General features: G+C 39.2%; 1 protein-coding gene across 1 annotated transcript in view; it reads right to left on the minus strand.

The window, feature by feature from the left end:
• Positions 1-419: 419 nt before the first annotated feature.
• Positions 420-12,289, minus strand: part of CACUL1 (CDK2 associated cullin domain 1) — a 65,871-nt gene continuing 54,001 nt past the window's right edge. The window contains exons 8-9 of the mRNA XM_082407018.1: positions 7,223-7,266; positions 420-6,810 (exon numbers count right to left, since the gene is read on the minus strand). Coding sequence (XP_082263144.1) covers positions 6,770-6,810; positions 7,223-7,266 — 85 coding nt within the window. The 3' untranslated portion in view covers positions 420-6,769. The remainder of the gene's footprint in view (positions 6,811-7,222; positions 7,267-12,289) is intronic.

Raw genomic sequence — 12,289 nt, forward strand, 5'->3', positions numbered from 1 at the left:
TTTTCCCCCCGTTTATTTTTCTACTGTAGTTAATTTTCAATGCTGCATTACTTCTGATGTATAGCAAAGTGATTCAGATATATATATATATATATAATATATATATATTATATATATATATATATATACTTGTTCATGTTCTTTTCCATTATGGTTTATTATAGGATAATGAATATAGTTCCCTGTGCTACACAGCAGGACCTTGTAGTTTATTTTATATATAGTAGTTTTTATCTGCTAATCCCAAACTCCTAGTTTATCCCTCCCTACTTTTCTGACTTTTTAACTGTTGCCAATTTGGTGACTAGGAAATGGTATTATATTTATGGTTTCAATGTGCGTTTCCTGTTCACTAATAAGGTTGGACATCTTTTCATGTTTATGGGCCATTTCTGTTTTTTCTTCTGTGATATGCCTACTTGTTTTTTTTTTTGCCTATTTCTCTCCTGAGTTCTTGCTTTGTTACTGATTTGCATTCTGGTGCTTTTTAACAGTTATGTATACATCGTGATTATCTGTATCTTATTCCAGTTTGGGCTTATTTTTTCACTCTGTGGCATGTTTGGTAAACAAAAGTACTTACTATCAATGCAGCTAAATTATTTATCTTTTAACTCATGGTTTGCACTTTCTATCCTCCCTTCCCCAAAGTCATAAAAATATTCTTCTGTATCATCTTCTAAGTTTTATAGTTTTAACTTTAATCCAGTAAATCTTTAATCCACTTGGGACTGACTTCTGTGCCTGGTGCAAGGCTGAAGTCCAATTCATTTCTTTCCTTTGTGAAGAATTACTGAAGCCCCATTTATTAAATAATCCATCCTCCTCCCCACTGCTCTGCAATGACTACCTTTAAAAAAATTAGGTTCTTGCACGTGAGTGGGTCAGTTTCCGAGCTCTTTATTCCTGTCCATTCATCTACTTATAACCTCTGCGCCAACTGCACAGTGTTTTAATCACTCACAGTATTTTACAGTAAGTTTTACACTCTGGTAGTGCTAGCTCCCCTCACGCTTCACCTTTTTTAGGAATATCTTGGATATCCTTGGTCCTTTGCTCTTCCATTTATATGTTAGGATCAGCTTTGTCAAGTACCATTGGGATTTTTGGCTGGAATTCCTTTAATCTATTAACAAATTTGGAGAAAGAGTTGAGACCTAGATGATCTTCTTACCCATCTCTCCATTTATTTAGGTCAACAAAGGTGCTTTTTTAAAATTATCATTTTCTCATTAAAAGGCTTATATACATTTTATTAAGATTTTTAGGTACTTTTATGACTTTTTCATTCCTACTGTAAATTCTATTTAATAACATTAAAAAAATTTAAAGCCATTACTGCTTGTGGCTGCTGCATGAAAATGTAATTAACATTTGGATATTGATTTTGGTCCAGCAACCTTGATAAACTCGTAAGTCTTCTAATTTGCCTTGTAGATATTTTGGATTTTCACAGATAATCTGATCATACAACATCAATCTGTTAGTAGATGAGTCACATTAATTGATTTCCTAACATTAACAAATCTGCATTCCTGAGATAAATCCAATTTGGTCATCATTGATCATCATCATCATCACACACACACACACACACACACACACACACACACACAGAGAGAGTTTTTTTTAATCCCTGGTACAGAGGTGAAGATGGACACTCATCCTGAGGGCTAACTGACCGTGGTAGAATACTGAGTGTCGTTATCATTTATGAGGCATCATGAATGTACTGTAAGCAAAACCATATATTCTATATTAAAACAAAGTTCTAATAAACCAGGTATCAACATAACAAGGCCAAGGACATCTGTACAAGATTTATTTCATTAACCACAATGTTTTAGAGTGATGGTATGCACCCTAATACAGAAGGAGTGATTCAAAATCCATCAAGAGTTAAAGGTCAGAGCCAAAGTCAGTGGCTTTGAATCCCCGGTCAATAAGAGTTTCATCCACCATTTTGTTTTTCTTGGATTAATAAAACAGTTGACGTACAGAACACCCTGTTCTAAGCTCCACTATGCTTTCCAACAAACAAGGACCACCAGGGACTAGATTTCATTGCTTCATCCTTGCTCTGGCTACGCTGGTGGGTGGCAAAAGCCTCTTGTCTGCATTTGGCCTCCCGTTTATTCTTAAGCATTCCTGTCTCCAGCCACAGCTCCCCACAATATCACGTCTGAATTGCATGGCTGTGATATTGACAAACAGGACTAATGAGAGCAATTCAATTGCCATCTGTTTAACAAAACATACCCTTCTAAGAGAATATCCAGTCTTACTGCATTTAGTACATAGTCACAACATTGAAATGACATGTGAGAATCAATACAAAATATTTATTTATTTTTCAAACCACAGAATTCACCCCAGAGCCACACCATAAATTTCCCAGAATTGTAAGCCATTAACATTGCATTTCTAAACAATGCAATCCAACCAGAAATGAAGATAACTTCCAATCAGCAGGGGTACAATATATACTAGGGTCCTAGAAGAATGTACCTCTGATTAGCATTTTCTTTAATTCTCCCACAACCACTCCACCAACATAAGTAGAAACAGTATATGTACTTGTGCCACTTGGCTCTGGAAAGAGGTTCAAAATAGGGTCTTGGCCAGTGGAGGTGGCAAAGTGTCAATGACTTAGTTAATAAACAGTGGGGACAGAAGAGGAATCATTTCCTTTGGAAAGAACAAGGGTCCTTTCATATATCTTGGTGGCCAGAAACTGGGGCAAATTTCAACAAGGTAGTGAAAATAATAGGAAAGCCATTTCTCCACAAACTCCTATGACCTCTATTTTAACTTCTGATAAACATGAACTTCAACTTATGCAATCTTATTGAAAACAGTAATCACAACCAAAAAGGTCCTTATAAACCTCTTCTAGGTGTCAGTCAAGTGATTCATACTCCGATCTTAAATTTTCAAGTCCCCTTAAGAGGCCTAAACCTGGTTTAAAGTAAACATAATACTCTGAAGCTCAAAGAGACACCATAAAAAAAAAAAAAAAAAAAAAAAAGAAAAAGAAAAAGAAACCCAAAACATCGAAACAATGACTGGATAGCTCATGTAGGGGTTCTGTTTTGCTTTTTAATTGTAAAGTTTTTTCAATATCTCAGATTAGTGTATATTCATAAAACAATGTTATCTAATAATAGCTGCTTTATTAGACAATTGAATTTTAGCTCAAGGGCAATGCCTCTTGCATAATAATCATGGAAATAATAAACTACAATAAAACAGAAGAAACATAGAAGAAAATAGAGCTAGTCTCAATGAGAAGATGACAAAATCTGGAAGGGTTACCCTGGGAGATTAAACAGGCTTATTTAAATACTATGATACAAGTGCTCCTGTTCACTTTTTAACGCCAGAAACCAATCGTGTTTGTCAGATCACCGTTACCTTTGCTAGTACATGGGCACAGACCACCACTCTGAAGTTCTCCTTTTGTGCTGAAAAACTTTCAAATCCCTTGTTCGGTCAGTACAGAATATTGCGAGGTGATGCATGTGCAAACTCTTCCTGAGGAATTCTTTATGTGTGCAAATTTGCAACCTGACAGAAAGCATGGCATGTAGCACGGGGAGTGACAGCTTTACGGGGCTGTAGTGCTGGAGATGCACGTGCGGTGTCCACAAGCACTGGGCATCCAGTCTTCCGCAATCTCACTTACTCACAAATTGCCTTTCATCCCATGCCCCCAAAGAAAGGGAGGGGAACCTCCTCAAACTTGCAAAAGGGACAGGAAAAAAAAGTAACTTTTCCACAAAATTTAATAATGCACAACTCATGCACCCAGGTTTTTGTTTCTTCTCACTAACTCTACCTAAGAACTAGCAGATTAAGAATCACAACACCAAGTTTTGCTCTCTGCCCCACAGAAAACAAAGCAGTCGGGTTAGGGTGCAGCTGTGACAACAGAGGATATGAGATGACACTGTTACTGAAGCTTAAGGCCAACCTTGAAAATAAGCACCGTCTCTCAAAACGACAATCATCTACTGACGTCACGTGTCATCATTCCAAGGTGAGTGAACTGGCTTTCTTCGGAGGGTCTGGTTTCAGGCTGCACACACACACCAGTCAGTATGGCCAAACCAACTGCATGTGTTGACTCATGAGACAATCAATCTGCTTTACAATGTTCTGCCTTCGATGATTTGGACCCCACAAAAAGCCAGTGTTTAACTGGAGTGCAGAAACTATATACTGTACTGGCAGGAAGAATACAAGTAAACACGAGAAGAAAATACTTTTAGGCAAACAGTGCTTAGTCAATACAAAATGGAGGCAAATCTTATTCCCCTCATGTTGCAAACTAAGAATTTTGTTAAGAATCCCAATTTAATAAGCAAGGTCAACAAAGACTTAAAGGAATAGTTTCTTCATACTGCAATGTACCTCAAGGGGCCAAAATGAGTAAGAAGCAGGTCGAATGCACTGGGAGGATGTGTATATTCTTTCTACAGTGCCTTCCAATCACAGCTTTGTGCCACTAAGCCCTCACCCACAGCAAGCTGCAGCCACTGTGCAAAAATGTACAGAGAAACTAACTTCTGCAAACTTTACTCTGCCCACTTTGTTAACACATACGTAATACTAAAAAGAAGACAATATAAAATATCTCTCCATTAACTTAATAATGCAAAAAGCATCCAAAGATTTTAATGCCTATCCACATCCTAATACAATGCTTTTAGAGGGAAAGTTCCGTTGTTGGCCAAAGAATACTCCCTTCCCAGAAAAAGCATTTGGGTATATTACTAGGATACTGAAGAATTCACCCACATTTAAAGAAACATTCCAATTTCATTCCTTTCAGAAACATTATTAAAACTGCTCAAGAGTTCAGTTGCAGGTGTTATTTATAAGCCTGCAGCAAGCATTCCATTAAGTAAAATTGAACTTCTTGATAAAATTGAATTCTTCCTTGATATCAGAATGTTACTGGTGTAGCAAGTCAAACTGTACAGGGCACAGTGAGAGCCTGTATTTATTCTTACAGTAATTCAGTGTTTCTCAATATAACCCAAGATGCTCACAGAGTGAAATGAGCCCAATTCAAAGTCCTCCTCAAAATCCACCAACCCTGGTTGATAAGTACTTAAAAAAATAAATCTGATGACCTTACTTTTACTTCTCTGAATACTCATGTTACAAAGGACTTCTTCTATAATATGACTGACTTGCTCCTAACACTTCAAACTCGCCCCCTAGCCTGCTCCCCCAAAAAAGGACCAAGTGAATTGGCAGAGACAACTCTATGAACAACCTGCAGATCAGAAGCGTGATGGTCGGCACCCCTGATGTGTCTTCTTTTTTTGCCCCTAGTCCTCTGAAGAGGTAAATATTAGTCTAACATAGCTGACACAGCCAAAGAGGGTCAAGCACATGCTCAATTTAGATTTACGCAAAACTGAGAAGAAAAATGTTTTTCCCTTGCCACATCTTTCTATTTTACTCTGCCTTTCAAAAACAACTTAGAATAAGCTTCAGAGTCTTTTACAAGGAACTAAGTAGCACTGTGGGTGTATGGAAACAGAAAATATAGCTTGGCCACAGGGGAAGGGGGCCTTAAAACAGCAGTGCTACTTTTTCTCTATTATACTCGAATATGATGTTTTAAAAGATGCAGACTGCAAACTTTTTTTAAGTACTTATCTCACCCATTAAAAATGAAATCAATCAGGAATCCCACACCATTGACTATGTTTGAATTTAATTACCATATCTGCTTCCTAGAGCATCACAGGAATCAGCTTTTACCACTGGGTAATTCTCAACAATATTAAAAAGGGAGCGTTAGTGCTAAAGTACCGGCCAGCCCTAAACTAGCGTAATGCCAACACTCCAGCAGCCGCTGAGAGCATGTTAAGTGACGGAGGGAATGGAAATGGTCTACGAGAGTTGGTCCCCAACATTAACATGAACAAGCCACGGTGAGGCAGGAGGAAATCTGACCAACGTGCAACATGTTTCTATTTTCCCACTTATTGAGCATCCTGCTATGAAGTCACACCTGACATCTTGGCAAGTTAGTCTGTGATACCATCAACTTTTTCAGGAAGCATTTGTGAGTTTGACAACATGGTCACAGAGCTGCAAAGTGCACAAAGCTCAAGGCACAGAGTAGAAAAGGATTGTGAACTGATGGTGCGGGCGGGGGTGGGGGGAGAAGTTACACTGGAAGCAGAGTTAGCGTCTTCCTGTAAGAAGACTTCCTAATGCGAAACAAAGACCAACTCTTTTAAAGGGGTTTGTTTTGGTTAGGGGTGAAAAATACTGTATTGTAATGATCTGCTTGATTTTAAAGCAAAAGATATCTTGCTGTGTGAAACCAATATGCCAAAGTGCCAAGTCCGCAAATGAACAAAACAAGTGCTTTAAAAAAAAAATAAAAAAGATTCTTCTGCTCTTATATTTTTGGAGGAAGCTGCTGACTTTGGCTGCTGGATCTCACTTAGCAAGGGTCACTCTTCATGATGCTTGTTCCTCATGGAATCTGTAGATAAAGTCATTAGAAGATTGTCCCATTTCAAAATCATCCCCAAGTCTAGCAGCAACTGTTTTGTTTTTGTTTGTTAGTTTTTTGTTTTTTAAAATTACAAACCAAAGTAAGAACTCCAACATCCTCTTCCAAGAACAGCTTGGTGACAGAGCTCCTGAGTGTCTGCAGGACCCCGCTGTGCTCTGAATACAGTCTCTGCAGCTCCAGTGTGTCCTCTTTTCAGGAAGGAAAGTACATTCAATACATTCACTATCTGTACCCTCTGGAACTTGCACATGCTGATGAGCTGTCTGAAAAAAACATCGTTAAAGTATCAACAGCAGACAGCATTTGATAATGGTAGGAATCTGTTTATTTGACATATATTTCTCACCCCTCTCCCAATCCCCCAAAAGGAGATCAGAGAAAACCTCAAAACCATGTGGTTTTGAATGAAGTGAAAGGGGACCAAATAATCAGGAGCTGAGTCTGGGCCCTTATCTCATTCTAGTGGAGACTAAAGAACTGGCAGCCTCTTGACAACTGCCTGAAAACTGCCACCAGCAACTGGGCTTCAGAGCTGCCACAGCTTACAGAACAGTCTGACCCTGACCGCACACAGTGCCCTTGGAGACCACAACCAAGAACACTGGATATCATTATAGCCAGTGGCTGCCTTACATCACAAAACCATCAAGGATGGTAAGGAACATCATTACTTACTATAAGCCAACTCATCGCCAGCTCTCTTCCGGGACTGGTCACCTCTGGGGATTAAAAAAAAGAAGAGGGAGTCAACAGAACTGACTGACAGCTTCACACAACAAAGTAGGAGAAATGAATTGGCATAATTGACAATGGAAGTAGAGCAGGTATTTCAATTCTAACAACTTATTTTAAAACAGACATTAAACTTAAGCAGTAGCTGAGTCATTTATAATGACTATTCTTAGCTAAAAGGTGCTATCTTTTAAATATAGAAAGCTATTAAATGAAGGAAGGACTATCTATAAAGATGGTTTACCCTGGGTCCTAGAAATCGATTGACTAAAACATCTTTGAAGACACATCTGGCTCTACTATCGACATCCCTGGTGACCTGCACATAACAGGGAAAATTTCAAATATGGAATAGAAAAATTCAAAATCTTCCGCTAAAAGCCGTATTACGGGACCAAAAGCTGCTTAAAGCTTTTGAAAAATCTCAGGATCTTAATGGACATGAATACCCTCTTGCGGACAGAAGAACGTGAACCTTTTACAGAGAATAACCAGTTCTTCTTAAACACCCACAGAAGTTCTAGTTCTACTTTAGAGATAATAAAATAGAGGTCTGATTAAGTCCTATGCTGTCTGTAAATCCTATTTTTGTCTCTCCAGGTTCTCAGACAAATGACTAAAATGCTTAAGTAATGAGTAATAATAACCAATCCACTAGCTTTTTCTTCCCTGGTCTCTTAGCAACATTTACACAGTTGACCTCTTCCTTCCTGAAACACTCCAAGCTCTGCCCAACACTCTGTCCTTGGCCACTTTTTCTTCTCCATGTAAAATTCTCCTTCACCTAGGACAGCAGTCATACCAGTCCTGTGACTTGAAATACGATCCATATGCCAATGGCTCCCAGATTTCTATCTCCAGCTCTGACTTCCTCCTGACACTTCGGACCTGTAGGTCCAACTGCCTCACAGCCACTGTTACTTGGATGACTTCCATGTACTGCAAGTTTACCATGGCCAGAATGCACTCCATCCTCACTCCTTCCTCAGACTTCCTCAATAAATCACACCACCACCCGTCCAATTATTCAGGCCAAAATCCTAGCTCATCCTTGATTCCTCTCTTTCCCTCACTCTGGAGCATTCTGTCCCAGCACATAATCCAAAACCAACCACTCCTCAGCCCCACGGCTACAATCCCAATCCAAACCACTATCATCTCTCCCCTACACCACTGCAAGAGTCTTAGTATTAGTCCAGACAAGAGCCAGAGCAATCTTATGTAAAAGCATACATAAGATTATTTCATGCCTCTGATTAAAGTCCTTCAGTGGCTTTCCATCATAGTTAAAAAAAGTCAATGCAAATTCATTTTCCCAGGGCTTCCCTGGTGGCGCAGTGGTTAAGAATCCGCCTGCCAATGCAGGGGACATGAGTTCGAGCCCTGGTCCGGGAAGATCCCACATGCCGCGGAGCAACTAAGCCTGTGCGCCACAACTACTGAGCCTGCGCTCTAGAGCTTGTGAGCCACAACTACTGAAGCCCGCGTACCTAGAGCCCATGCTCCGCAACAAGAGAAGCCACTGCAATGAGAAGCCCGCGCACCTCCGGGAAGAGTAGCCCCCCGCTCGCCGGAACTAGAGAAAGCCCACGTGCAGCAACGAAGACCCAATGCAGCCAAAAATAAATAAATAAAATAAATAAATTTATATATATATAAAAAATTCATTTTCCCAGTCCTGTGAGATATGGCTCCTGCCTACCTCTCCAAGCTCATTTTCTACCCCTGTTCATTATACTTCAACCACTCTGGCTCTCTTTCTGTCCCTTGGACATCTTAGCACTTCTGCACTTACTACTTTCTCTGCCTGCAACACTCTTCCCCCGAGTTAGCCACATGGCTATCGCCTTACCATTTAGCTGGAATTCTCCTCCTCAGGGGCATTACATCACCAAGTTAGCTGGGACAGCCCCTCGTGCATGCCTTGGTCACTCACTCTCTATCCCATACTCTGTTTCATTTTCTGCCTAGCACTTATTATTACTTGAAATAATCTGTTTACATGTTTGTTACTTATCTCCCAACAGCAGAGCATAAGCTCCACAAAAACAGGAACTCTGCCTGTCTTGTTCACCCAGTACCTAGAGCAGCGTCTAGCACATAGTAGAAAATACAAAATACTTGCTGAATTAACAAATAAGTAAATAATTCATAAATAGCCTCTACAGATGGATTAAAATGCAGCCCAAGTAATTATTTCATGCTTTTGTGTAATCCTCCAGTTACCAAAGTTTCCCACTTTCTTTCTCTGGTTACACTCAAGACCAGGACAGAAACCTCTTGCTGAGCTGGGTGAGGAGTCTTAAGGACCAGCAGGAAGAGAACACACCAAAGGGTCTCTGCAGGGTTTTTCTCTAGGCTGAGCATTTAGAGAAAAACTTAGCACAAACTAGCTTTAGACAGCCTAAAGAGCCCTAAACAGATCCACCTTAATACCGCTTTTAAACACCTCTATTGTTAACACAGTATCTGGCCAAAGCCCGCTGAGAGTCTTACACTAGTATCATCACAGGAGCATTCACCAAATATCCGGAAACAAGTAAGTTAATGCTGAGCAAAAAAGGAAGATACAGGATGGATCTTGTATCTGGAACCTCAACTTCTACAGACAGCCTTCATTCCCACCCCCCCAAAATTTTTTAAAAATGGAACATGCAAAATTAGCAGGAGAAAACTGCAGATGTGAAAACAACAGGAGGCACAAAGAATGTAAATGTGGTGTATGCATGTGAGAGGCTGCCAGAGATATTACCTAATAATGCCACAAGTCTAGAAAGCTATAAGCTGCCCTCAAAACCAGACCCCTGCTACTAAATGAAAAAGCCCCAATCCTGGAGTGACCCTCTCAGCTAAAAGACCAATAATACTCCTAACAACGTTCTATTTTGTTCCAGAAATCCAGGCAACAATCACTCAGCAAGAACATTTTACTTGCCTTTAAAAGCTATTTGGCATATCCTCTGAAGAGGCCCATAGGCTGGTTTGAATGAGGATGCTCCATCTGAGGGCCTGCACGCTAGAAGTTCCCAAATGAGCTCATCTTCCATAATGTAATCTCTGACAACAAACACCAACCTGCCCTTCCCCCAGTAAGCAATTCAATTGTGCAGGTAACACATAAAAAGAAAATATTGCTCTTAGCTTGTATGTTACTTTTAGCTTTGAAATAACTCCACACTATATTTCCATGAACCTAAAGATGTTTCACATAAACTCCAGCCCAAACAAGAATCTGTCCATTAACTGCAAAAGAGGATCTATTTGACAATATTCACATATTATTTCAAAACATTTCAAAGACTTTCTCTGTGCCATCCACATTAAAGCTGTGTGCTGCCTACTCCCTACATCACATAAATGGAACACAGCCTTAAATAAAAAAATAGTTCGCAAAGCTGAACAGGAATCATGTGATAGGCTAGACACAAACCATAAAATGACTGCTCATATCAGGACAGCCAGTAACAGAATTTTTGTTAGATAGCTTAGACTATATTTTTGCATCAGTGGACATCATTTCTTCCAAAACAATCCTAGCCAAATAATGATCAAAGGCAGCATCAAGTTTGGCAGGGCAGAATATGGAAGGTCCATACACAAGTGCTGGAAGCACAGGCAAAATGTCTTCAGCTGCTAAGTATATGGTGCGGGCACACCCTTTCTGACCCGTCTGAGCTAGTCCAGCATGAGTCCAGAATGTCAGGTAAAGCGGGGCCTACTCTGTGCAAAGCACCCATCAGAATAAGTCATGAGGCAGCCTTTAATCCTCACAGTAAATGTATAATAATTTGTTAGCTTAATTCTAGAAATGGTTCAATTCATTTTGTAAAATAAAACATTTTAATTTTATCAAGTTTTGGAATACTAGCATTTAAACTTCATATGAAAGAATTCCACTAAGAGAAACAAAAATTCACATTTACACCAAAAATCCAAGGCATTTCCCTGAATATGACCAACTTGGCCTTGTCAGAACAGTGCTAGGCTAGTCCTTCAAAGGCAATGTTAAATGAGACTCTTTATGGAGTCAGTCATCCCAAGCAACTACACACCAAACAGTCCTGCACCCTGTTCTCTTATTCCAGTTCCAAAATTAGGATTACAAAAATATCTCTGGATATGTTTAAATAGTTCCACACACTCTTCTGGAAGGTGAATTCAAGGTGTTCAGAGAAATCTACAAGAGCTATCTTCCTACACTGCTTCACAGAAATAAAAGTTTTCAGAAGGCTGTTTATTTGTTAAAGGCATCAGTAAGCTCATCTCTAAAATTAAAAGCAAACATTCAAATAAAACATGAAAAAAAGCATAAAAGACTTCAAAATTATGGTGAGCCTAGGCAAAAACATAAGAGGTATACTAGTCTATTCTGCATTTATTTAAAAACATTTAAGGAAAAACTTTTAACTATAATTCAAAATACATAAGCCATACAGAAAAAAACCTGATAAAGTTAGCTACATAAAGTAAAAAACTTCTGCATGACTTCAAATAAAACAAAAAACCACCATAAGCGAAGTCAAAAGAAACAGAAAAATAACTCTTATCTTGGGCAAACAATCTCCTCACTATAGAAAGAGCTCCTAGAAACCAAGAAAAGAAGACTAACAATCAAATAGAAAAATGAGAAAACCAGAACAGTTTACAGGAAAAGAAATACAAACATATGAAAATATGCTCAGCCTCACTCATATAATAAGAGAAATGCAAATGAAACCAACTCTGACTAATTATTTTTCACCTGCCAGATTGGCAAAAATTCAAAGTGTAACAACATACTCCATAGGCAAGGCCATGAAGAACAGGCACTTTTAAACTTTGCTAGTGGATATGCAAAATGGCACAATCCCCTATGGAGGGCAATTTGGCAATTTAATCAAAATTACTGCTGCATTTACTCTTGACCCAGCAATCTAACTTAAGGGAGTTACTCTCCAAACATACTGACAACAGGTACAAAGTTACGCATGCAGTGCTCTCTGTAACAGCAGAAGACTGGAAATAATTCAG

The sequence above is a fragment of the Balaenoptera borealis genome (assembly GCF_965194805.1).
Source record: "Balaenoptera borealis genome assembly, chromosome: 10".
Lineage (NCBI taxonomy): Eukaryota > Metazoa > Chordata > Mammalia > Artiodactyla > Balaenopteridae > Balaenoptera > Balaenoptera borealis.